Source organism: Dermacentor silvarum, chromosome 11 (genome assembly GCF_013339745.2).
Source record: "Dermacentor silvarum isolate Dsil-2018 chromosome 11, BIME_Dsil_1.4, whole genome shotgun sequence".
Classification (NCBI taxonomy): domain Eukaryota; kingdom Metazoa; phylum Arthropoda; class Arachnida; order Ixodida; family Ixodidae; genus Dermacentor; species Dermacentor silvarum.
In genome coordinates this window covers 80,310,209-80,337,082 of record NC_051164.1, presented here as the reverse complement: position 1 = coordinate 80,337,082, position 26,874 = coordinate 80,310,209, and the positions used below count along the sequence as shown (strand labels likewise).

Genomic DNA, 26,874 nt, shown 5'->3' with positions numbered 1-26,874 from the left:
CAAACAGCTTCAGGGTCCACCTCGGTCAGTGCTGCGAAAACTGCTTTTCCAGATGCTTGAACGAAGGATATGTTCCTGGAGGTCAAAGTAATTACCGCAGGCAATTAACGCATTTCCTTTTCGAAAAGGAGCAGGCGAAGTGAGCGGCAAGCTATTCGCAAAGAAACGACAATAAACTAAGTGTTTGTTACGTTCTTAAGTCCTCTGAAATATCAAACACCATTACACATAAAAAATTAAAGCAAATTGTTCACATTGATGTCTGACCATGGAGTGTAGAGTCGTACTAAAAAAAGTTATAATAAGATAAATGAGTAAAAATTACTTAGTATATGATAATTATTTGCTGAACTATTGTCAAACAGAAACTCCCCCCAGCATATCAAGAATTATAGGTTGTGCTTCGTTCGAATAAAGCTTCTTTTATTTCCAACGTTTTTTTTATATTTTTCAATGTTCAAGATTACTGATTCAGAAACGTTAAGTAAGCGGTCATGAGTTCAACGCCGCCGGCGCAACACTTGTGGCTTTGAGCGGCACGCGAAGGCTCCGAAGAGAGCCTAAGTGGACTGCGAAAAAGTTCCACAGGAACAGGAAGTTCCTCACGCCGAAAAAACATACCGACCCTAACAAAATAGCTGCCGGGATCCAAGGCCTATTCTTCTATTTCGCTGTAACTTGGGTTGCAATTATGCGAAGTCGTACAAGTCTGCGGTTTCGCGCCTAATTTTTTTTTTTTTTTCGTATTTGTCAACCCACCCGCGGTATCGTTGTACTCGAAGTCGAGGAAATAGGAGAGTATTCGTGCTCTACAGTTTCAATTTTTAATTTATGCTTATACTAGTCAGAGCCCTCATGTTCACTGACCCCGTTCCAGTGAATGCACTGAACGAGGCGCTGAATTAACGTTTTACCACTGAAAGCTCCTAAGGAACGTTCATATCGAGTTCTTGCGTCATATATGGCAGCATAACAAACAGGAAGGATTTCCACATTTGTGCCATTCCACCGGACTCGCCCTACATCACAGTTATATATATATATATATATATATATATATATATATATATCCACTCCCTATCAGAGAATTACTACTAGGCTAAGCTTCTACCCTCGGTCAGCCTTTTGCTGTAGCAAGTGAAACTGACGACGTCCATCTGTAACACATGAATGCTGCTCAGTTGGATTAGCTACACCATCAGACACGTTGCTAGGCTGCTAAATTGTGATTATGGCAATGAATAGTAGACATTAGCGCTCGTTAGTCATGACACGTGAACCCAAATGACGCCTCTTACCCGGAAGGAGGGTTTATCTCATTGAAGAGGTCAGTGTTGTAGTAGTGGTCAGTGCCAAACTCTTCGATGTACTGAAAGAAAAAATAAAATCTTTAAATTCACAGGTCAATCACAACGATACTCGTGGCCTCTTTGGGGCCGTTATGTGTTTCTGTGTTCCCTAGTAAACTTGCTTAAACCAATGAACGCTCGTGCGCCAACCTGAGTCATGGCGTTAATTATTGACTGTGGTCATGACCCTGTTACTGCGCGGCATCATTTCAAGACAGAAGAAGAGCATATTACAATGAGAAATTTACTGAGAACTTTAATATTCTGCCTTGCTGAAATTTTTAGAAGTTTACCATTTTGTTATAATAAACAAAGCCAAACAAAATGTCGTGCGGCGTATTGTAAACTCAGTCGCTTTCGCGAAAAAAAAAGAAAAAGAGCAGTCCCGTCGGATTAGAATTCGCATTCGGAGTTATATATAGAGAGATTGCATACTGCGAAGTTATTGTGTACTATACTGAGGGGGAAAATGCATCTTTTTATTTTTCGCTCAAATTGTCAGCCAGTAAAAAAACAATTCATATCACTGAAGGCCGATGTAAACACGTACTCAGACGCATATTTTACGAAGGAATGTTACTGCCGCTAAAACGACTGCTTACCTAACGAGTCCGATAATAACCTAAAACAAAGGAAAAAGGCAACATCGCGCTTAATGGATAAATGGTGCACCATGCATGCATTAAATAGTTGCATAGTATGCCTAAAGAGTGAATTTTAATGTTGCTTGAAAAGCAAGACCATATATTTAGAAGTAACGCAACTCATTATACTGAAGTACCGTGTTTACCTTAACACTAAGGCTATCATTTGGCTCACCGTTTGCAAGAACAGCTTTCCAATGGTGACGAACAGAGTCTCGTTTGGATACACGAATGTTGGGCTGCAAAGGAAGAGAGTGGTACAAGCGGGCAATAAAAGTTACGTAAGCTAAAAAAAAGAAAAATACTACATATCACCTGAACCAATTTAAGACATGACCTTTGTTCATGTGCCAATCTGTACACGAATTGCCATTACCGTAAAAAAAAATGTGCGCATCGGTTCAAGAACGTAAGCACACAAGCTTGTGAAAACCTCCTTCACAAAGTAACCTAGCAGCAATGAATAAAGGCTACTTACCAAGCATATTTTTCCTGAAAGTTTTGCCAACATGTTCTCGCCATGGTTGTGTTTGGAAACAACCTGCATGATTGACAAAAAAAAGAGATGTCAGTAAGCCTGGCTTTTGAGCATGAAAGAGCACGATGGATGCTCACAATGACGAACTTACCCGTCTCTATATATATATATATATCGACAGTGAACTCTTTATTGAACAGCATAGTGGTTCGGGTAACTTCGCCTACATTAAGCATGGCGGCCATATGCCGAGACTAAAACGTCAGAGTACACCTAAGCACTTATGAGTTGTGAATGCAAAAGCATTAATGTCCACTTGAACGCCGCTCAGCGGTCCTTCGAGTTACCAATTCCTCGCGGGCAAGCGAGCGCGTTGAGACGCTTGGCCAACGGCTCTGGATAGCACCACAAGGCCGGTGCACTTTAATACGAGACGTCATGCCACCTTGCCCGACTGCCATAGAATCTAACGGGGACGCTCCCCTGTAAGCCGCGGTGATTTTGACGTCACCGCCTTCGTCACGCCGGGCTTGGCAATAGAAATTTCGGTCCAAGTAGCATGACGTCATCCACTGGGTAAGACACTCGGCTTTTGAGCGTGGGGTCGTAGGTTCGAAACTCACTACCGCCAACGTTTTTTCCTTTCGAATTTATCCTACTTTTATACATTAATTTCTTTATAGCAATTACCAAGGCGAAGTTAGAACGCGCGCATAACACAGGCTTCCAAGAGCGCGGGTGACGTGGCGTCGCAGCGATGTCCTCTCCCCTCACGCAACACCTGGTACGCCAGCGCTTCAGCAGCCGTCCCCTTGCGCCCGCTGTGCTCTTTCGAGGCGCGCACGTGACGTAGCCCCGCAGCCAATGGGGAATTTAGGTGCCGTTTCTCTGCTCCAGACGACAGACGCCAGGCTTTTTCGCTCAATGGGCCATTTGATGCTTTCGCATCAAAAATGACCCACGTACAAGTAAAAGGTTGCCATCAAAGAGGCTTGAAATCATTATTTAAATGTATATTAACACGCCCGTCACTCTGCAGCCTTTTTTTTCCTCACAGAAGCCGTCGAATAAATATGAGAAAGAACGGCGTTTTTCTTACCCACCTAAAATACGAAAGTGAGCGCTTTCTTATTTCATCATATTGAGAACTTCTCGAAATAAAGGACGAACGCCTGTAACATCAATGAATAATGTTAAAAATATATCAAAGATCGGGGCCGCTCTTTCGGTGTTTTGCAGTAATTCACATTGATGTACATCCTTTTTTTTCTGTCTCTCATTAATATCTCATGATCATACAGGCGTTTTGGAAGCAGAAAATCGTTCCGTCTACTCTAGGTCAAACAAGAAGGATGAAATAATGTCACAGATGCTTACGAGCAATCAGAAATGTATATTACACAGTCAAGGCGAAGCAAATATCACCCATACGAAAAAAAATTGCACTGTTCAATATCGTTCCTGTGTGCACAAGACACTCGTATAACTACACATACCATTGCGTTTGGTGGCAGCGGGGCAGTGCGCAGTCACTGAGCATGCGCAGTTGAAACTAAGTCGCCCCTTCTCAAATGACATAATTGCTATAGTGCGTACTTTTCCACTGCTCGTGGAACGTGTCCAGCAAACGCTGGCAGCACGGGTGTCATGCCGAAGTCCCGCATCCTTCGCAGTATGCGGTGCTGCAGCGCCACCTGTTGAACATGCCACGATTCCGGAAGTGGACCGCCAAAACCGCGGAAGTTTCCCATCCTTTGCCTGCGTACAAGAAGGGGACAAAGGCTCATGCGATGCCTCTCAGAACTCACCATTGGCTCAAATGAGCCAAAATTTTAAAAGCAATGCAGTGTATATGATGTCTTTTTTATCGGAAACACATTACTACAGCGGCGACGCAAATCAGCAAACGTTCATAACTGCAACTTAGTAATCTAGCTAGGCATATTAGTTTATTTACTGTTCCTTTGAATGAAGCTGGATGTACTGCACGGTAAGCCACCGCATCTGAATCAAACCACGTGTTCACACAGTATGTAAGAAGTAGGGCCTTTTGAGCACTCGCAGTGATGGGTTTGTTTAAGTAAAACTACAGAGTATGTAGCGAAAGTAAAGGGTGACAACTGCATTTGCCTCATCGCAAATGGGAACCCGAACAGTGTGAGATTGAAACCTGTATTGGTGCGTGCAGTGTTAAAGAGATGGGAGGGCTTCAAAATTACACAGCAGGCACTTTTTATTTTTTCGACAGCTTACCACGCCAAGAATGCTGGGCCAGAAAAGAATCCATCAATCTCAGCCTGCTTCACGCCAAGTTTCAAGAATGTCTGCAAGAGGAAAAGAGCAAGGTATCAACCACAGCGGACAAAAAAGTCTTCATTTTGGGTTTCACTGCAGATTTCTGAACGTGATGCGCTCAGGTCGTTAGACGTAAGTGATTTTTCGTGTTGTTCGTTCAGTAATAGCGTTCCGCGGCACACTACTTTATCGCAACGCCATCGACACGGCATCCGAGGCCATGGAAGGGTCCAGGTTAATTTTGCCCACCTGAGGTTCATTAAGGTGCACCCAAAGCACGATATGCATGATCGCTTTTGCGCAACGCCCGCATCACAATGCGGCCACCGTGGCCACGAATCGAACGCGCGACCTAGTCCTCAGCTTCATAATGCCATAGGCACTGAGCCATCACTGCCGGTAAACGCTGTGTATTCAAGCAATGATAACAGTCCATGTGGTTCTTCGTGCAGTGGGGAAGCTTTGCAATCATTCCAGCAATCTGTGTTTCTTGTGTCCGTGCAGAAATCGGAACTCGCGGCCTCCTCCTCAGCAGTCAAACATACATTAACAAGTAAAAAAAAAATGAAACAAAGAAACAGATAAAGAGAATCGAGAAATAGGTTAAGAGAAACGTGCGCGCTGCCAACGTCAAAAAAAAATAATAATAATTGGGTACCGGTCCGGGACAGTGGCCTTGGTTCCACTCAACGTGAAAGCTGGGGAAGTGCGAAGCAGTGATTCGCCGGTGTTTCCCTTGCGTTTTCCTTGTGCTTATCTTGTTTTAACCTGCGTTTATCTTGTGTTAAGCAATCCATCATCCGTTTTGACACCTGTGCTAAGCCATAACTGGTGGGAAGCCGCAGCGCACAATCCGTGGAGCCAAAGCTTTGCCCATGCTAGTTAGAAGCGATTTTAACAAATTTCTGCTAATTAATTCGATTAATTCATGAGTATTCCTAACTTTTAAATGATTCTGAGTCATGTTAGCTCATTTTGAACCGATTTTTATCAATTCTACACTTGTGTTGACCCTGTTTTGAGAACTTGTGTTTGCGCGTGACCACGACGACATGAGATCACATTACAAGATTTTCACGATTTTCACGAATTCCTGCTAATTAATAGGCTGAATTCTTGATGATTCCTATCTTTTACATTATTATGAATCATGTTAGTTCATTTTGAACCGGTTTTGATCAATTCTGCACTTGTTTTGACCCTGTTCTTGCGCGTGACCATGGATGACAGCCCATAGACCATAGACGCCGACAGCACGGGCCCCTATAGTGCTTCGCACTTAAAAATAAAAAAAAACGTATTCCACTCCGTGTGAACAATGAACACGGCCTAAACAAATCTGCGTCTTGCGTGATCTTGTGCAGCAATCGACCCGTACTTGCGTGGCGTCGTCAGTAACACTCTTATTGTCACAGATAGTGGCAAGTTCGCTCCCCTGCAACAATATGCCTCTGACAACGCCCATCTCAGTGTGAAAGCCTGCCGAGAACTATGACGCGAAAGTTGCGGCTGAACAACCACTTGCGGAGTCGATAAGAAAAACACACAGAAGTATCGCTCTGAACGCTGGCCTATTTCCATCACTTGACTTCATGATGCGCGTATCAGCACACCAGCTATTGGAAAACTTGGCTCGGGCTGGCGTTATGTGGCGAATGCGTGTCACATAAACGCCTGCGTATGAGGCCGGCTTGTGTTTATGAAGGCATCTTCTTGCTGAAAACATTTCGATTGATCAGGCGTGGCTTGAAATTCAAAGCTGCACTCTGAGGGATGCCGTTGATCACGGGCTGTCAAATAATTTGGGGCTCCCAACTTAGCTTAAGTTTGAAGTTCTTTTTTTAATTCTTTTTTAAGCAAAATAGGGAACCGAAAGAGTAGGCTTTTCGCCTGATTGGGCCTCAGTTACCAGCACACAGTTGGCCCGGTACACAAACTTATGCTTGACACACAGCATAAACATAAAATAACAATACAGCAAAACAACAACGCAGTAGTATGATTGTGGTCTATATAAAAAAAATTATTGAACAATGCTATCAAATTAATCGGTCATACCTTAATTTTTCAATACCGGGAACAAAAAAATGTTATATTTGCTATATGCACAGCCAAAAAAACTAATCACTGAAAACGCTTTCATACACACAAAAAAATTAATGTATAGTGTAATGTATCGTTGCAACAAAATTAACTCGTCGTAAGTAAAATATTTGTGCAAGATGCACTGAGAACATTGACTCAAAGCAAAACCTCATGCGTTTCAGATATTTTCTTCATTCACTTCAATAAAAAACTGTTTAATGATCTTATTAAAACGCGTTGCGGACAAATCATATTCTTCATGAAAAGAATAGCGGTTTATGATTGCATGGACTTGGTAATTTAATGTAGGTTCACAGTAGTTAGCTCAGGTGGTGGGGATTCGCTTACTTTTCCGCCGGAAGACATATTTGCTGGATGTATTACTCGCAGTAGTGGAATATAAATTATTTTTGTTTGTATGTTTCAGCAAACAGAAACGACATAAATGATTTGTCTTTAGTATATGGTATCCTTGGAAAAGTGGTGCCCTAGGTAGGTCCCGAAGTCTGCCATAAAAGCCCTCAATGGCACGGAAAACGCGTTTTTGTGTGAGGATAAGTTTCTGATAATTGCCGGACACTGTAAAGCTCCCCATACGAGAATACGGTAAGATAATTTAGGGTATACAAGTGCGTACTACTTAGATCATTTCAACGAGTTAGGCAAGATTTTAGACACTTTATAGAAGCAGCCAACCGTCTTACTCAAATCCATGCATGGCGAGCTTGTACTTGCATTTCTTGCATTGTGTTTGTTCCTTTCATTGATGAATTATGAGCAATCGTGAACATTGATGAATGAAGCCGATGCGTCCATTGCTGTGCACTTTTAATATAAGCGGTGGGTGCGCTTAACTCGTAAAGAGCGCACATCGAGAAAACATTAATGCGACGCTAAAGCCCAATAACGCGTGGTGTCTGCGCAGTGGGGAGGAGGCTGTTCCCTTATGTAAATGAGCCTTTTACGATTGATTGCGAGTGTTCGAAATGCGTCGTCTCAATTGTTCATCGTTGAGAGCTTCGTTCTTAAGAAGTTCACTGTTTTCTGTGGCCAGCAGATGACCGACTGAACTTTCGCATTCCCTTTCCTACACGTGCAAAGAACGTGCGTACGATAGTTGTAGAAATACACCCCTACAGGAGCAGCCACGAGCACTCCTCGAGTGAAACGCTAGTGAACTTCACTGACTTATCTTCTGTCTCTTCCGGTGTGACGTCACACTCCCCCAGCGCTCACGCCCTATACGAAGAATCCGCAGCTTTCACAGTGGAGTCTCACAGTCTGCACTTTGCGGGAATCCTCGCGTCCCGTGACGGCCGCACGCGCGGCAAACACGCTTGCCCTCTCCCCAAATCTGCGTGCATGCCTGCATCGGACGCAAGCAGGTTTGGGGAGAAGGGAAGCCTTCCTTTCGCATACAGCCCACCGGAATATCAAGCTTCTATCAGCGCCGCCGGGCGTGTCACGCGAGATCCCTCCGACAGTGCCCGAGCCTCTTTAGTCACCAGCAAACGACGAGTGCGGAAGGCTCCACCGCCACTGCCATTTTCCCGCACGAAGGAACCCTTAGTGATGTGAACTATATATAGCTAGCTGGCCTGTTCGAAGTGTTAGTTGCGGTCGTAATTGCGATAGCAAATTTCGAATGTCCACGTGGCTGTCGTCCATTGTTTTCTCGAGCTTGTACCAGACCGCGGTTGATGGGCAGGCGTGCGCCAACAGCGGTGCGGTCTATCGCTTCAACGGAAACTGAGCGGCATTTACAAAGCCTAGGCGTGCGGGCGAGCCACCACAGCCAGTTGGCAGATTGCGTTGCCAGTTTCCCTTGCGCTGGGTTGCAAGATAAGCATTTGGTGCCGTAGCACAGCGTCTCCCCCCCTCCCTCCCCCCCCCCCCCCCCCCCGGCCTCTCGCGCGACTTGCTTTCCGCCGTGCGTTGGGCTCTCCGTGAGACTGCCATCTTTTATCGCCTTGGAATCTAGGATTTTCTGCCGCAATAATAAATGAAAATCGATTGCTTTCTCGAGCTTGTACCAGACCGCGTCGCGCAGTGTGCCTAGGCGTAGCGCCATTGGCACCCCCTTATCCCTACGACTTGAGATTTTCTGCCATCTCGAGGAATAAAGTGCACACAGCGAAATCATTGCCAAACGTGCGGAGCTTACACGCCATGTAGGAATTCGCGAAGTTGCGGACATGCAATAACATTTCAGCAGTTTCCTATTCATACAAGCATATTTAGAACTGAACGAGCAAATTATTGCTTTACGAGAGCTGAACGTAAGTCAAATTATTGCCTTACGTTATAAGTGTCCGCTCTAAGTAGGATTATGCATGCGCCTGTTTGGGATCCTCACCAATATATAACCTAACACACTTGAATCAATTCAATATGGTGAAGCAACTTTTACAAACGATTGTACACCGTTCTTCAGTGGCTCATGTAACTTTCGCAAAAGTCGTATATGTACGTCAAATCTCTGGTATACGGCGACATAAGGAACGAAAGAAATTTCTTAGCCTTCTCAGCAATGTTTTCATTTGCGTGCCTGGTCATTATCTTCGGATGTCTGGCTGTTAAGGACTACAACCGGACGCCGAGCCGTTAGGCTTACCTCCGGAGGCCCGTCCGCTAAGCCTACCTCAGGGCGGCCGTAAGTCGTCACAACAACAACGACCATGTCCGTCACCTCTGCAAGAAGTCTCACCCTCTTCCAGATCTCTTCCTGCCCCGTGAAGGCAAGCGGCAGATTGATTCCATTCAGCGCCATCCAGTCGATTTCCTGCTCCCAGCGTGTCCAGTTCCACCAGACCATGGAGTAACTGGCCGTGCATACATTCTGATAGTAGCGGAACCTGCAGTAAGGGAAATATGACAGCATAACATTTGTTCGCTACGGAACACTGCTTCATGGGACAGGTGAGACGGAAAAGTAGACGCGTATCCAACTAAGCCACGCAAATAGATCGAACTCACCGTCCGTTGAGCTTGACCACGATTGGCTTCGGAACCAGAGGCGGCTTTCCCGAGGCAGTCTTTGTCTGCGTGCCCGACCAGGACACGTGAACATTGCAGAACTTCTTCAGGTAGTAGTAAAGACCTGTGGCCACCGCTACGCCGCTCGATCCCGTTATGGACACGCTGTTGTTGAACGTCTCCACCTATGTACAGTGGGAAGGAAATAAACAAAAAAGTGCGTTCACAGTTCTTTTTATGACTGAAATTGTCCCTAAAACCCGTTACAACGTGTTTTTTACAGGAGTTATATCACTGTACTTACAGTGACTGTTATCTTGAACGTGTTTACTGCCGTGGCAGTATTATGTGTTTCAGTGGGTGTTTACTCAACAATGCATGTTATTTCATGATATTCCACAGTTGCAGGCGCTGTGCCGGTGCACAAGACAGCGAGAATTTTCACTTACGACAGCCATCTGCAGGGATACAGCTCAAAGGTTAGCATGTCACGTGTTTAGGACGATCACGAGGGCAGAGGAACCGTGTCGAGTCATCACAGCCGGTGCACGCAACCTAGCTGGTGTAACACACTTCGTTAGTACGCAAGCGGAGCTCCAACATCAGGAACGGGAAAAGAATATGTGTGTGATCGCATGTTCTTGACTGTGGTTAAAACATGTTAGAATTGAAGCTGTTCGTAAATGGGGAGATCAAGCACTCACCATAAATGATTTCATGTTGACGCTTCCGCTCCCGCACGAGAGATATTTGCGTTCACAGTGTGATTTAAAAAGTGGCAAAATTACTGCCTAAGTCCTCTAATGTGACCAGGACGCCTAGCGTGTGCTGGCAGCAAATTTCAATTGTTTTATTTGAGTGTCCACCATGGTTTAGACACGCAGGCACTTTATATAATCCAAAATCGTACAATTAGGTTGTTGTTGTTTTTTGTGGGCTGATGAATTCGGTGCTAACGTTTCCTGCTATACATGCCTCGCTAAAATTTTTAATGCGAAGAATTTCCTCGCCTCATGCCAGGTACCTTGTAGTAGGTATAGATTCCTGTCTCGCCTCGTTTCGGGCGTCTTCAGCAAAAAAGAAATTACATTACCAATAGGGAAATCGAACCTGGATCCCTACAAACGTCCCATATCTTGCCCATCCAAAGCGCAAAACGCCAACTGGCCTTTTGAGACAATTGGTGCGTGCGGTCACGCCACACTGCAACAAGCTGCTTATAGAAGCGACAGCGTGTGCACCAGTTTTTGCCGTATTGTACCAGCTTTGGGATCGGAAAAGATACCGGTGCACAATCAATCAGTCAGTGAAAATGAGTGAAAAATACATTACAGGCATGACATTCAAATTCACCGCTTACTGTAGGACCGCAGCGGAAGAGCTGACGAGAGAATTGCCAAATGCGTTAGTGTCCAAAGTGCAAAGGAATATCCACGCCGGCCCTTCGACGCGAGCTTACGACATGGCGATTATCGGGTTCTAGATGGGTTGTGGACGAGCGTTTAGGCGAGAGAAACGACGGATTGTGACGTCATCAGTAGACATGTCTTATACAATCATACGCACATTTGGCTACGTCATGTGGGGTGCGTTAAAACGACGATGGCATTTGTACTCCAGCGAAGATATGTTAAAACATGATTAGCTTGGGCGATCATGAAGGTAATGGAACGTCGCAATTTCTACGTAGCGCAAAATGCTACGAGGAAAGTGTAGGAGAAAGTGGGCCGGTCCCGGAGATAGTACAGTCTAACACGGTGCCTCGAAGCGCGAGCTGTCGCAAAGAAAGAAGACGAGGAAGTGGCACGTGGCTCATGCGCCCAGTGTTTCAATGAACTGCCTGCCCTAGGAACGAGGCGAAATGTGGGTACGATCGTAGCTTAGTGGCCAGTAGGCCTAATGCCCACTAAGCAGCCTAATGGTATAAGGCTAAGCAGCCTATAAGGCATTAGGTCAGTAGGCCTAATGCCTTAGGCCTAAGTGCCTTATTAGCAGACGAAAAAAACAGATATGTTCGTCAAAAGAAAATCAACAAAATAACTTACAAAAACTAGCTGACATCCAATCCTAACACAATTCGCCGAGCATCTGTGGATTACTTTAATGAAATTTTAGGTAACAGCAGATCGACAGAGCTGGGCTTCAAAATTGAGTTTTTGCCACTTGTGCCAAAATCTGAAGAAGACGTTAAATCCCGCCTTGAACAGTCAATTAGCATCCGTGAAATTGAAGATGCAATAGATGACTCGGCTTTAGGAAGGGCACCGGGACCTGATGATAGACTAAGTGGTACATTTTATACAAAGCCTGTGTATTGGCTGAATCGCATAACGTACAACCTCCTTCATTCATCTCGTCGTATATTGCACTAATTCCGAAAACAGATGACCCTGGCAGCCGACGGTTGGTGGGGTCTTATCGTCCAATAACGCTCACCAACGTCGATTACAAAATTACAATGAAAGTTTCAAAGAGGCAGTTACAAAGTGTCATAGAGATACCGTAGCTGAACCACATCAAACATGTGCTATTAAAGCTCGTCATGTTGCCACAAGTACCCATGTTGCTCGTACAATTTTTTAATGTTATGATGTCTTTGAGGATCGGGTTGTTTTGTTTCAATTTGGCCTTGCAAAAAATTATGGTTTTTGATCGCGTATCCCATGAAATCCTTTTCAATTTTCTTGATAATATGAACGTGGGTCATGTCATTTCTGAAGGCGTAAAAATGTCCAATGCAAGTTGTACTGCACGTGTCATTGTTAATGGTGAGGTGTCGATATTGTGCACGTGCGTTCATGTATGCGTCTGGAATTTTCAATATCACCCTCGCGTTTTGCTGCATACATTGAGCCACAGTTTCCCTATATCCTGAATAGTGATAAGTTAACTGGCTACGTACTACAATCGTTCCACGTGAGGGTCCTCGCGTATGCTGAAGATGTCGCTGTTTTTCTCAAACACAGGCAGCATTTGCGAGAATGTATCCGTATTTGAAAAGTATTGTAAACAATCAGGATGTCAGCTAAACTGGAAGGGTAGTGGTGTCTGGCGCGAAAATTGGGATGATAAGCCAGGATATTTTGCAAAGTTGAAGTGGTCTCAGCTGCCTAGTCAGTATCTAGAGTGCCCCTTGAATGTTATCAGGACACAGAGGCACTGTGCAACGAGAAAAGAACATAAGGAAATGCTAACGGGTGACAAGCTTGTCGTGATTTTGCTGTGTTTGCCAGATCTGCAATATGTAATATTTTTTCTTTTGTCTAAAGTGTGGCACCGAATTAACGTGTTACATACATCGCGAGTCAATGTGCAAAAGCGTCACCGCGTCATTGCTGTGTTTATTTCGGCATCCAGTTAGGAGGAGATAGTCAGCCGGTGTAATCTCTTTCGTTCAGTTAAGGATGGAGGCCTTGGTCTCACTCACATTTTTTTTTCTTTCTTTTTTGTGACAGCTTTTGTCGCGATTTCTTTTATTTCGAGATCAGCAGGACAGTTTCCTCCGCACAGTGATGCGGATACACTTATGTGGTCTTCTTCCGGAATTTCTGGTGTCGTCACGCAGTGTACTGAGTGGTCCTGTCAAAGGGTATACCTACAGGAAGTAATCCTCGCCTGTCGAATACTGAGTGCCCGGTTTTCTGACGAATTCGTAAGCACAGTAACTAAAGAGAAGTTGTACAATGACCTCATTGATACTTTGTCTCCTATACCCATGTATCGCTCAATATACAGTGGAGGTCAGGGAGTAAATCTACTGAAGTGAGTAAAAGGTTTCTAGTTAAGTCATCGACAATTTTTTTTTCTGAACTGCGTAGTAATACTCTTTCTGTGAAGACCTGGCTTGAAGAGAAAGGCTTATTCGTACGTTGGTCCTTTGAATGCTTACTTTGTAAGAAATCGGAAACAATAGAACATGTTTTCACAGACTTTGGGATTCCATATTTTTCTGCGACATCATCCAGCGTGCCATACATAAGGAGTTGCCTCTATACCGATATTGAATCAGATTCCTACCATATGAAAACACGGGAGGCGTATACAATATGACCTTATCATGCTCCTAGGCCTCCACAGAATATGAAAGATGTATGCAAGTGAGGCATGCAGATGTCAACTATACGTCTTGTGTGCGAAAACCTTATCGATACTGTTGCATATGTGATAGATATACCGGGTACAGTCTGAACTTCCTGAGTGGATCGATGTACTTTATGATTGATATGAAAAAAGTCTGAATAACTCGTGTCCGTTTTTGAGCGGCTGTCACCCTTATCTTTACCAAATTTGTCTGTCTGTTGCTGCAATGTGCTAATTAAGCAAGGTAATAAAGGGGAAAACAACGATGGTGGCCTAATTGTTAGAGCCCATCGGGCTGCTGCGCTCCACGGCAGAGGTTCGATTTCACCATCGGTCCCACACTATTTTCTTTTTATACTAAAGCAAGGGGAGAAAGGAACCTACCTATACCTACTTACCGCGAAGTGCCAATAATGAGACAAAGAATGCTTCGCATTAAAGATTTCGCTGTCAAATGCTCCCTAGAAAACACTTTACGACGTCCAGTGCATGTATAACCGAAATTCCCGATGGGGCCTGAGGAGCTTCCTTGAATTAATGTTGCAAGGGGATCGCGGACTGCAAGCGAGTGCAAGCGGGGATTGTATACGCACCACGAACATGTCCTGTCGCTGTTCCTTGGCTCCCTGGAAGACGTGCAGCGTGATTTGGGACTCCCACTGGGGAACGAGCCGTCGCAGCAGGCCCTCCACGGTGGCTTGCTGATCGGCCACGGAGGACGACTTCGCGCGGAACGCATCGCCTGCGGAAAGGCCAGTGCACAGGGACGTCTGCGCTGTGACGTCACCGAAACACCACCCTAAGACTGGAGGCGACAACGAACTGATTCAGCGATACCTCTCCACTTCATAGTGACTTCTTTAGCCTAGTTTGTACATGGTTATACTAGGACAATGCCTGCAAACTTGAAAAAGGAAAAAAATCGAGAGGCAGAAATAGACAAAGCGACGGGAAGGTGGCTGCGCTAACCACTGATCTTTATGTATCAGTCGTGGGGAAGGCCAAGGCGCAGCAGGAAAGAGAGTTCATTGAAAGGCTTCGATCAACTCTCAGTCACATCTCTAACCTTGGCCCCGAAAAGTGTGTAAGCGCGCCACCGGTGTTCCTAAGAAAGAGCTTCAATATCTTGAACAGTGTTGCCATGTAAAGATAAGGTGATTACCGTGAATGTGGGTTATGTTGTGCCTTGCGCATGTTCAGTACGGACTTGGGGGAAGCTTCTTTCAAGAATAAAGATCAGTTGTTAGTTCAGCCACGTTCCTGTCGCTTCGTCTGTCTGCGTCTCGAGTTTTTCCCCCCCCCCTTTTTTTTTTTTCAACTTTGCTGTCATCCTCCTAGTATAACATCTCCGCTGGACGCACTCGTACTCGCTAAAGAAAAACACGAATTACTGCCCCGCTACAGCGGGTGGGGTGATGAAACAAAGCATCGGATATACAGGATACAGGATATTAGACATTATCGCATTAGGGCGAGCAGCCCCGCACACTGCCTGAAAACCACATGCGCGCGTATGTGGACAACGATCACTGCCCGACGGCGCGCACTTTATATACCTCCAGTTGTGATACGGGCAGTCGCTCCGCTTTTCGTATTTCATTTGACCTTGATAGTACAGAATTAGTGTGGCGCCTTGGTGTAACAATGCCCTCTAATTGAGTCACCACTTGCCTTCAGCTGAGTGAGAAGCACGGCCCGGTTGTCCAGCAAGAAGCAGGAACGCCTGTCAATGAAATAGTAAGAAACGAGAGAGTATATTTTAGCATACTGTTATCGCTACAGCCCGCCGCATTCTGCGCACGCGCGGGGTTAACTGCACGCATGCGCAGGTGGAGGCAAGTGGTAGCGGTAACGGCAGAACGGTATAGGGCACGTAACAGAAACAGACGCACGCCTGTTAACATGGCTTGCTTAAAGTCGACAAGCGAAATCTTGCGCAACCTACGGCAGCATTATAAAACACTTAATTAACTCAGGGGGCCTTCTGTCGCATGTCCTATAGTCATGCGCGGCATGAGCGGTTTTACTACTTTCGCACAACGTGCGAACTCTTGCCTCGAGATAAACGATTGCTAGAGGGCATCACAAAAGCGGGACGCCTGCTACAAAACATGTTTTTTTACGACAAAGCTTTCTTATTAGAGGAAGACGGACCTAAAAAATGAAGGACTAGTGTGACGACGACTACCGGCAGCACGAATGGTAGATCGAATGACGCAACTTTCGTTAGGCCTAATTTAGAGCGCCTCGTCGCACTCTAAATCGACAAGCGCATGCCCCGTCATCTGCTGAACGTCGTGGTGTACGAGTGCATTCGACCGACGTTGAAGGCTGCTACAGTGATAGCGATGCGAGAGCACGCTGATACAACGAGCGCGGAGACGCGATAACACTGATATGACGGAGGAATCGAAAGTGGCCACGCGTGGGTCGCATAGCAGTACAGGTGCCGACACAGCGCGTGCTTCTCCTTCAACGATAAATCGTCGGAGAAAAGCTAAGCAGGATGACACACAAAAGTGATAAAACACCTATACAGCAAATAAATCAGCTTCGTGTTTTTGACGACGCAGAACCTTTCAATATCAGAGATAAACTGCCCGATTTTATTAGACACAGTATGACCTGTGTTTCGTAATTATTAGTGACACGAGCATCGAGTGATCGACACTCTTGTTTCTTGCGCAGCACTTCCGGTTTACCTCCTCACACGACTGGGGACGAAATTCGGAGAAAAAAGTTTTTTCTTTTTTTAAATAGTGCAGTACCAAATTCATGGGTTTCATTATAGATATGATATCAGAGCATAAGTTTAGTTACAAGTTGAGTTACTGAAGTGTATCGAATAATTATAATTAATTAGAAATCACTGATTACCGCACACCAACGCGCAGAACACCAACGCCTAGGTGCGAATGCCACACCTAAGTCAAAGATTAGGGTCACCTACCGTTTTCTTTCCCTTCGATTTTGTTATCCTTAGCGCCGAGGGACCAAGCTCAGTAATAGCGGGGGCCGCGGACCATTCAAGCACGGAAAGATTTTTCTGAAGTCAATCTTTACAAAAAGTATCAGTGTCGTATCTTGTTTTAATATTGTTATTTGAAAACAATAATATATCTGAAAAAAAAAAGAAAACTTCTGCACTAACCATCAACGATGACTATCAGTGTAACCAACGAAATAACCAAGAGAGCGAGCGAACGTATAAGTGCCGACCACCCCGACCACGAAAACGGCCTAAAGAGCCAAAGGAAGCTATCTGCGCTCAAAGAAAGCAAGAAGCAGAGTGGCAAAAACTGCCACTGGAAAGGGCACAGCACCTGCCTACTCTTCGGGAAGGAAGGTACCGAAGCATGGAATATATTAATGAGGAAAGAAGCAGCAGGGTGACAATGACAATCGCAACAATGCAACAGAAAGTTTTGCTTCAATGTATAAATATACGTATCTGGAACGCCAGTGCATTTGTACGCAAACTTCGGGAATTAATATCTCGAAACTGGTGTTATCCGGGAAATTCGTTCCAAGTGGATCCGCCTTGCGAAATCCGCGGCTACAATTTGTAAATCGCAATGAGCCATAAGGTAATTAGTTAAAAACTTAATTATTAATTTTTTTTCATTAGTCGATTATGCATTTCAGTTTTTTGTGCGAGTAATGTCCGCCTCTTCGAGTAGACCAACTCATGAACTAGAATTGTGCTATCTGCCACAGGCAACCTTTAAAACTTTTCGTAAGTGTTCGCTGAAACACCCTGTATATAAAGATATGCCGAGCCCACGCACTGTGGGAATCGATGTAAGCGAAGCTTTGTATGCTGTTTGCTTTGACTGACTATAGTCATTGTTGTGCTTGTCGCTTCTGGTCGTAGTGCACACAGCGCTTGTCGTCTTTCGTGGCCGCCACGCGTCGTCGCCTCGCCTCAAGTCTTCGAGCCAGCATACATTCGCAGTCTGCCCACGTTTGGCTGCGTAGCGAAGACGCTTGTGTTCCGCGCGACGCTTCTTTCGGGCCTGGCACTTTCCTCGGCGCTGAGTGCAACGCTTTGGAGCCATTTTGCTGGCGCGTGCTTACGTGCTCCTTCTCCATACGTGGCCAGCACGCTGTTGAGACGCCAGCTCCAAGCGCTCTCGTCAGACTATGGACGATTGTAATGCTTACACTATCACAGCCCAGCACCTGCATTTTTGTCGCACTGGAAAGCAAGCACAGCACGCGCCGCATGCACAAACTGTGAAACGCTGACGCGGCGGCACCGGCCGGGATGCGCGGAGGCTAGCGCCATCTCGTGGTGTTGCAAGAAACCCAGCGGCACGCACGAGCCAGTTCACAGCAGCAGCGCCCGGAAAATCCGGAGAAGAGGCAAAGAAGGCATCGCTTTAAAAGTGGTTTACATGAATCCAGTAAAGTCGGGTCTGAATCAGCTCGACTTCTGACTCAACCCGCTCGCGTCGAATCCGCGTAAACGAAGCCCGTGTCGCCGAAAGCGGTGTAAACACCGCAAAATAAGCCATCCGTGCATCATTCACCACATGCGAGTCTCCACATTCAACAACAGATTGTGGCTTTTCTGCGAATTCCGCTCCGCGCTTCAGTTCCCCTCCTGTCGAGGGCCTAAACACGCTCACCTTTCGGTGACATGGTCACGGTGTCGCTGAAAGCTCCGTTTCCATTCAGTCGGCGGAAATAGACACTGAATTAAGGTCAAAGAATAGCGAAACATCGCTTTCTTGAATTTCACGCCTAAGCATCAACGCGAGCACGTCAGCGAGACGTCACGGATTTCATAGATGCCTTTTCTTTATTGCGAAAAAGAAATACGAAACTTGCTAGGTAGACCGACTCTGTTTTCCTAAGACTGCGATGTAGTCCTGGTAGACGCTGTCAAAATCAGTGACGTCACGGTACGCTGTTACGGAAAGCTCAGGATGACGTCGGCACCCGTCGTTCGTTTTCTTGCGTCTTTTCCGACTCAGCGAACTCATCACGTGACAGTGATTTCCTTGCTATTGCAGAAGCGCCAATGTTCTATTACAGCATAACCCACTATTCATCTTAGATAGCGAGATAGCGTTTAGAGCGCAGCTCATGGGCGCCCGTTCATGCGGCGGGCGTCGGCGTCAGCGTAACCGAGCGAACGAGCACAGCGAAAGATGAAAGCGAACGGGGAGCGCAGCGTGAGAAGAAAAACATAGTGCCGTACAAGACTTGGCGCACGCCGTCGTCTGTTCACCAATGGCATGCGGCGAGCGCGTCAAACGGTACCATATATGGAAGCAAAGCGCTGCATGAGCGGAGGTCTGTCTGCGGCGGCTGCTGTGAATCGCGCCCGCGCGTCGCCCACGCGCTGCCTGTCGCGATCTTCCGATTAGCGAGGCAGTCACGCCACATTTCGCTCCGTTTGCAAGGTGTCGCGCGAGACAGATTTGTCCACGCCAGCCAATATATCGCGAAATGAAAACGCGTATAGAGCTGCGCTAAAATTTCGCATTAGGGAGTATCGTAATCGTCGGTGAATTTTTTTAGCCCTTTACTGCAGAAATCTTGAGTTTCTTGTGAAAAAATTAGAAAAAGCCTTTGTTTGGCCAGATAGGACTAAACAAAGCTAATTTTCAGAACCAAGAAAAATGCTTGGTTGTGATTTTATAGGCCAATGTCGCCTAATGTAACTGTAGGGCCATTCGTTTTAGGGTTTTATGTTTCTGAAACATCGGGAAATAAAAATCTGGTGTTATTTTTAAAGAGGAATTTCGGTGAGAAATCGGGGGTTTTGATGTCTGGCCAAAAGTTTGGGACTTTCCTGGTAGTTTCACGAACGAATTATAGATGCAATGGTTCCCTGTAGGACACCTAATGTTTCAATTAAACAAGCTAAATCACCGGCAGGAGCACATATTGAAAAAAATAAAGCTGCTCACAAGTCATGCGAGGAACTTATCTATATACAAATCTTCGTTGGCAGGCATTATTAAATTATGGGGTTTTACGTGCCAAAACCACGATCTGATTATGATCGAGGCACGCCGTAGTGGGGGAGTCCGGAAATTTGGACCACCTGGGGTTCTTTAACGTGCACCTAAATCTAAGTACGTTGGCAGGCATTGTTTACGCTTTCTTAAAGAAATCGCATAAGCAAAAACAGCAATTAATAATGCAACAAATGCAATTGATTGGAGGAAGAAATAAAACACAAATAGTAGTGCATGAGTGCACGCTTCGCAAGAGACTTGACGCTTTTCCTTGTCTTACAAGCTCTTGTTTCCATACATCATGATTTTGCATTTTGAGCATTTACGTGTCTTTTTTAACACGAAAGTGTTTTATGCCGGGGTCCACCAAGACTTCACTGACGTATTTCCGTCACGGAAATACGTCATAGAACATAATACAAAGAAAGAAACCAGAAGAAAAAGTTCCACAAACATGCAAAATTTGGAAATCGAACCCACGACCTCTCGGTCCGCGACGATAGATCGCCGAGCGTTTAACCCATTGCGCCACAAACGCATTTGCAGAGAGCTACACAGACGCGCCTTATATATCTAACACTCCTCCGTGTACCCGCGCTCTTGCTCGGGGCGGTGCCGCCGCCTACGAGCAGAAAAGAGAAGTACTGCATTATGAGACTAACGCGCACCGACAGTGAACGCTTCGGTGGTCTCAACACTACGACGCCTCGATGCCAGCATTCGAAGGGACGCTGGCATCAAGAAGCACTACCAACGCCACCTAGGTGGCGTTCACCGTACTCAGCACAGCGGAGCGTGGCCTCCGCAATTAGCTCTGAAAATGTTTCTGAAGTTGATCGCGGAGGCTGCAATTACGACGCGCTGTACGCGCTGATTTGACTCGGTGACGATTCAGTTACGTGCTTTGTCTTGCGCGTTGTATTAGTGTGTCAGTTACGTGCTTCGTCTTTCGCGTTGTGCTAGCGTGTGCAGCGTAGTGCAGCTTCCATATGCACGACGGTTGCTCATGGTCATCGACGTTGGTAGTCGTGATGGAGGAGACGTGCCACCAGGCGTCAGCGTGGGTGCATCAACGCCTAAGGGCGCTTTAGCCACAAAACACCAATAGACATTATATATCAATGTGCAATAAACATTACACTACTTCTGTGAAGACACGTTTCACTTTCGTGTTCTATACCGATTCCTATATAAGAGGGATCAACTACATGTTTTTTTTTATATCGCCAGGCCTTTGAAGCTGCATACCTTAGCTGGGAAAACGTCTTCGCAAAGCCACAGCTGCCGTTCGCAATGCACTGCACCGTCAGCGCCGAGTTCACTGCTGGGGCATAGCGGGCAACATGGTGTCCTGCTATAACACGTGAATGCTGTACATGGTGTCGTGCCAATAACGTGAATGTTATACTCGGGGCATCGCTTTAGGAGATATTGTCCAAACTAAGTCTTTAGAGAATTTACATCAGTACTGACGTAACTCAGCAGAGACATAGTCGACGAATGATTTACAAAGTTGTCTTTTCCAACAGGAATCTAAAGCCAACGCTTAGACGCCGTACATTCACATTCTATTGCCATCCACATCATTGACATTCATCTGCTATGCCCTGTCTCACTTGGTGCTGATTTCACATTTCTCGCAATACGATACACTTGTTGCCGTACGATGTAAACTGACGAAATGGTCAAACAAGGCGGGCTTGATTGCCTTTTTTTTTTTTTTTTGTAACGCCTACATGTTTCCTTATTCCTTTACGAAAGGGCGGAACTCCCAATTTTCTTAAAACTTGTTCGGGGTGAGAAAATAGGCAATTATCGGGGTTTACCCGAAAGCGAAGGACGCTACATATATGATAAAACATGCAGTTCCTGGCATCTTTGATGACCACGAAGACCGACATTTCAATTGACCGTACGCAGCAAAAATGCGGCTGCGCATGCACGACAAAGGTATTTTCGAACGAAAACACTATATACACTGTAAAATAATTGACAGCCCTTAAAAGCGAATCAATCTTTAACTCGCATCATTACACCCAAAAAGGGTGTAAGTGTGTGTTACAGACCCATTCACACATTTATGCGCTTTTAAGGGTGTAAATTTTTTAACAGTGTATACCACAGACAGACAAAACGGACTACTGTGTCCAGTCAACAGGTTAGCCCTGGTGTGCAGGGTCGCCGAACCCTGCACACCAACCTACTCCGAGGGGTTTCCGCGGTAGTCGATGATGTCGAACGCCAACAATGAGGACCCACGAAGCTAACATGAGGACCCACGAAATTTCCCGATGAATTCTTGGAAAGCCTTCGCGCTTCCGATGGAATGAGCGGCGTGTGACCGCACTGAGATGAAATGTAGCTCGAAGACGAGAGTTTTTGTTGAAAGCAGCCTTGCAACAGCAGCCGACTTACAGATTTTTGCAAGCCGTTTTTGTTCCACAGACGGCACTGTAAGGAGCCTATCCTCTTTGTGAAAATGGATTAGGGATAGTCTTCCTCAATAACCAATAAAAGCCGGCGCAACTGCAGCAAGCGAACAAGCTCAAACGATGCTATCGTGTCGGTGTTCTAACTGCCAGAAGCAATGCATTTTGAACCGCGTGGCGAGGTTCCAGATTCTGGCGCAAGAGGTCACTACAGTTTTTGCAAATGGCCCATTGCAGAAATCTTGCAAATAATATTCAAACCATTGAAAAAAAAACTTGAAACACTGCTGAAAAAAACAGCGTGTATTTCTCGCAGCTCCCGCTAATATATTTCTGAAAATTTTGATGATGTCATATCAACGCTTGACTAATTGATAGCTTCAACATATGGACCGGATCTTTTATACACCTTGGTTTTATGTCAATTTTCGCTTTGCACAATTTTTAAAAGCTTGAAGTAGCCTTAAAGAAAACCTTGTTCCTCTTCCTCCGACAGTTATTTGTTGCTGGCCACGCATGGAGAAGGAGGCAAAGAACATGTATAGTATACCTGATTAAATCAAGCAGGCTAGGTGACTATTTGTCGCCACCCCGTTTCAAAGGGGATGCCAATAAATCATCATCATCATCATCATCATCAAGCACTGCTCGCATTCTAAATTTCTTAGCTTTTTATCACCAATAATAGTGCTAAGAAATAAGAGTGTAGCACGTACAAACATTACATCTTCCCACCAAGTTTATTCCCTTACAAGGGAACAAATCTCTGCTTTAATCCGCAAAACAAGTCAACCGCATGCTTTACACAACTATAGAGCAAGTAATGCTTGCCTCACAGAACCACCGAAATATCCTTATCGAGCAAGACATCACCGTAGGCTAATGAACAATCAACAAACACCCTGGTAAATTTATGGCGCTGATTTCAAGCCTATAAATTGTGAAGATAACCTCTTTATGCCCGAGCATTTATCATGTTGGCACAGTGCCGACGTTTTTTTTTTTTTTTTTTTTTTTTTTTGGTACCTGAGCATTTATTTTCAGTGCTACAGTAGTTGTGTTTTCGTTGTTAGAGATAACATATGTTCCTCGTGAATATGTAGGATTTTCTTTTTATTGATTCTAATTACGCTACAAGTTGTTTCATGTGTACCATATAATGACATATATGATACACCATGGCAAATCAGTTCTAAGGAATCCCGCAAGGCAGGGAAGTGTGGCTCTTTCAGCTTCGTGCTAGATTCGGGTGGATGACAATTCTCCCTTCCGCGACACACCATGCCGTAAAGGGCGGAATTCGCCCGGGAATCCCATACGCGTTTTCGCTATCACCTTCACGACGTAACGGCAAAACCGCTTAATCCCCACCTTTCGTGTTTCTGCCAAACGCACCAGCTCAACCAGTTTTGCCCCTTAGAGGCAAAAAGAGCTTGAGCGCGACGGAAAGCAGGCATCACTAAAAAGAAAGTGACAGGGCACTCCACTCACGAACACGTGCAGTACTGTCGCTCCCGCAACCGGCGACATCGCTGCTGACACCCAGCCACGGTGTTTTCGCGGCGCGGTTGACTCGTTGACTGACGGCTGCTGCCAGGGCGTAGAAGCCAAGTGCCCCTACCGACACAAACCGGGCCGGCGAGGAGACGTGGAGAGGGCGTTAGCATGGATCGGAAGAGGGAGGTCAAGCCGGGGGAGGCGAGCAAAACGCGCTCTCCAGTGACAGGCGATAGTGTGTTCGAGTGTTGTCTGCAGTTCGGCGGACTCTGGGCAGGCGCGATTATCCTATTTCCGGAAAAGAAGAGAAGAAACGCCTAAAGGCCCGTCAAGGACGTTTCCCGTCTCCCTCACTTTCTCACACCTCCTTTCATTGTGTCAAAGAGCCAGCTTCCCTGGTGTTGGTCAGACCTTTCCGTCGGACAGAAAGACCCATCTCCTCTGTTGGATGCTTTCACGTGAGTGCAAAAGCGTGCGCTGCTGCCGCCGCTTCTGCAAGTGTTTCTGTGCGGGGGCCACGCGGCTTCACAACAGTCAAGATCGAGGGCATTGCGGTGATGGTCCCCGTGACTGTCCGAGATGTGTCGATTGGAAACTGCCGCATGAATACGGACTGTGCAGCTTTTATTCTAGCAACACATTTTTCTTTTACGTTGGTCTTAGGTGTTCAAGCAGCCATGACCTACTCAACGGAAATTGCGGCCCTTCCTTCGAGCTTCTGTAGATGCTTCTAACTGTGCTTACGATGCCAGTTTACCCACTTTACCCACGTTTAACCCCTTCTTTTTTATGTAAGGGCCCTTACTCCCTTTAGATATCGATGTCGCATCTAGCACGTCGCGCGGAGATAATAATCATCCACGCGCCTGTGGAATGGACCTCCGCAATTTCTTACGTGTGCGAGCGGGTGTGCGAGCCCTTCTCGTCAAACGTTCAGCACACAGTACAGGGTTCGTCGACACCATTTTCTCATGTAGTGTAACGTCGCCTTTGCAGACTATACGGACGATTGCCGAAATTTTCGGATACGAACAGTAAGTACCGAATAGTCAACCGCAGACATATACGTATTTCCAGCAGGAACATTTATTTCTGCTAAATTAGCTTCCACGGCTGCACTCGATCATTAGTTTAAAAAATATATGTTATTCCGACATTACTAAGCACAATTAAAGGCTGCGCCAATATCCTCTCCATATCGTTAGAGCCTGGTTACAAACAAGCCTTCCAAGAATGAATGGCTAATATATTAAATTGAGATTTACAATGACGCTGCATGAATTATTACCAAAAGAAGATCAGAAGTGGTGATATAAAAATAAACTGCTCAAGGACGTGTGTGCAGCAAACCCGTGTAAAAGGGACAGTTGCAAGAAGGGCGTGCCTGGTCGTAGCGTATAAAAAATTACATATTTTGCTTGAGTAGACTGCCCAAATATTCAATCGAAAACAAAACTTGCATTTTGTTTCTGCATTCCTTCGAAATGTATTGTTGTTGTTTCACTTCCGACAAATTTGGACAGTTTGTTTAGCAGATGGGGAACCGCAACAAGACTTTACCAGTCAGTTGTTGCGAAAAAAAATTGGTCAGCTTCAAATATTCGACAATCTCAAATGGTTCCCTTTCAAATACGAATAGTCAGTGTGTAATACTCGACTCGTATTCGAAACTTGGAATGTTCGTACACCCCATAAGTACGCCCAAATGGCTCGACAGTGCATGTTTCTGTGGAGTTTGGTTCACTGCGCGCCTGCTGTTCATTTAGACTCGGGCGTCGACGCGGGCGGAAGGCGCACATGTCGACGCATATGGAACACATTTGAGGCAGCAGTCCCTAAAGCGGCGGCTCTTACCACGGCTGTTTGCAAGTCAGATGGGCGCAGCTCACTCTCGCAAACACTCGAGATGTCGCGAGAAAATAAAGAGAAGGCCCGAAAGGCCATCGAGACCCTTCTTTCAAAGTCAGTTTCGCTTTCAGCGAGTCTTCGAATGTGAAACAGTTTGTTCGCCTAGCTCTTACAAAGGCTTGTTTATCGTAAATTCAACCACCCGCCTACATAATGTCGAGGACGAGCTTCAAGCCGCTCATTAGGCTCTCGCCACCTACGATCAATAACAGAACATCCTTAACGTAACTTCGTTAATAATTCATTACCCGGTAGCACATATCGAAAGGCTAAACCTAAGAAATTCGTGTAAATCAAATGATGGGTTGTATAAAATGCGGAATTTGAGAAGAGGTCGGTATGGTTTAGAGGTACCTACGAACCGACATTATATGTTCAGCTTTTATGTAGGAATGAATATTTGTGACGCAGAAAACAGGGGAACTTACTGGCACTGCATTGGGGGTCATGCAGGCTTTATATAAACATCTTCGCTGGTGCTTGCCTTCGGCGCACATATAATCTTGCTATGTATATATGTCCCAGCTATCAGGCAGCACGATTTAAAAAGCAAACCTAGTGCGTATTGTTTTCGGTACAGTGTAGTAGCCACCAGTAATTTTTTCGTTACTGTGATTTAATTAACTAATTGTAATTAATTATCTAACCTGATAAGTACTGTCCTAATTGTCAAAGTGTCAATGAGAAAATTGTAGAGCAACTTGAAAAACTCCCGATACAGCTTTCTGTTACTCAGTACGCACTACATAAAAGTGTTTTTTTTTTTTTTTTCGAGCGTGAAAGGAGCCCGCGAATACACGCAAAGTGCCTTTATAATTTATATATTCTGGAAATTCATTCCAAGCGGATACGCCTAAGAAGCTCACCGGCTACAATTTGTAAATTGCAATATGTGTCGCAAAGTAATTAACTAAGGAGTTCATTAGTGAATTTTTGTTACTTAGTTAAATATGCGTTTCGATTTCTCGTGATACTAATGTCCGCCTCATAGCAAAACCCAGCTCAATGATAAGAATTATGCTACCTGCCACAGAGGATTTCTAAAAATTCCTTAAAACTTAAAAATGAACATCCTGTATATACAGAGAGAGAGAGAGAGAGAGAATAGGAAGAACGTGGCTTCGAGCCAGCGCTGCTCTCCTCCTCACAATTGTATGTGCG

General features: G+C 45.4%; 1 protein-coding gene across 1 annotated transcript in view; it reads right to left on the bottom strand.

Moving 5' to 3' along the window:
* LOC119433952 (alpha-N-acetylglucosaminidase-like) overlaps positions 1 to 23,926 on the bottom strand; it is a 52,907-nt gene extending 28,981 nt beyond the window's left edge. The window contains exons 1-11 of the mRNA XM_037701243.2: positions 23,800 to 23,926; positions 15,579 to 15,630; positions 14,501 to 14,649; positions 9,828 to 10,012; positions 9,559 to 9,706; positions 4,725 to 4,795; positions 4,068 to 4,229; positions 2,472 to 2,534; positions 2,169 to 2,232; positions 1,299 to 1,369; positions 1 to 75 (exon numbers count right to left, since the gene is read on the bottom strand). Coding sequence (XP_037557171.1) covers positions 1 to 75; positions 1,299 to 1,369; positions 2,169 to 2,232; positions 2,472 to 2,534; positions 4,068 to 4,229; positions 4,725 to 4,795; positions 9,559 to 9,706; positions 9,828 to 10,012; positions 14,501 to 14,649; positions 15,579 to 15,630; positions 23,800 to 23,838 — 1,079 coding nt within the window. The 5' untranslated portion in view covers positions 23,839 to 23,926. The remainder of the gene's footprint in view (positions 76 to 1,298; positions 1,370 to 2,168; positions 2,233 to 2,471; positions 2,535 to 4,067; positions 4,230 to 4,724; positions 4,796 to 9,558; positions 9,707 to 9,827; positions 10,013 to 14,500; positions 14,650 to 15,578; positions 15,631 to 23,799) is intronic.
* Between the last annotated feature and the right edge of the window lie 2,948 nt (positions 23,927 to 26,874).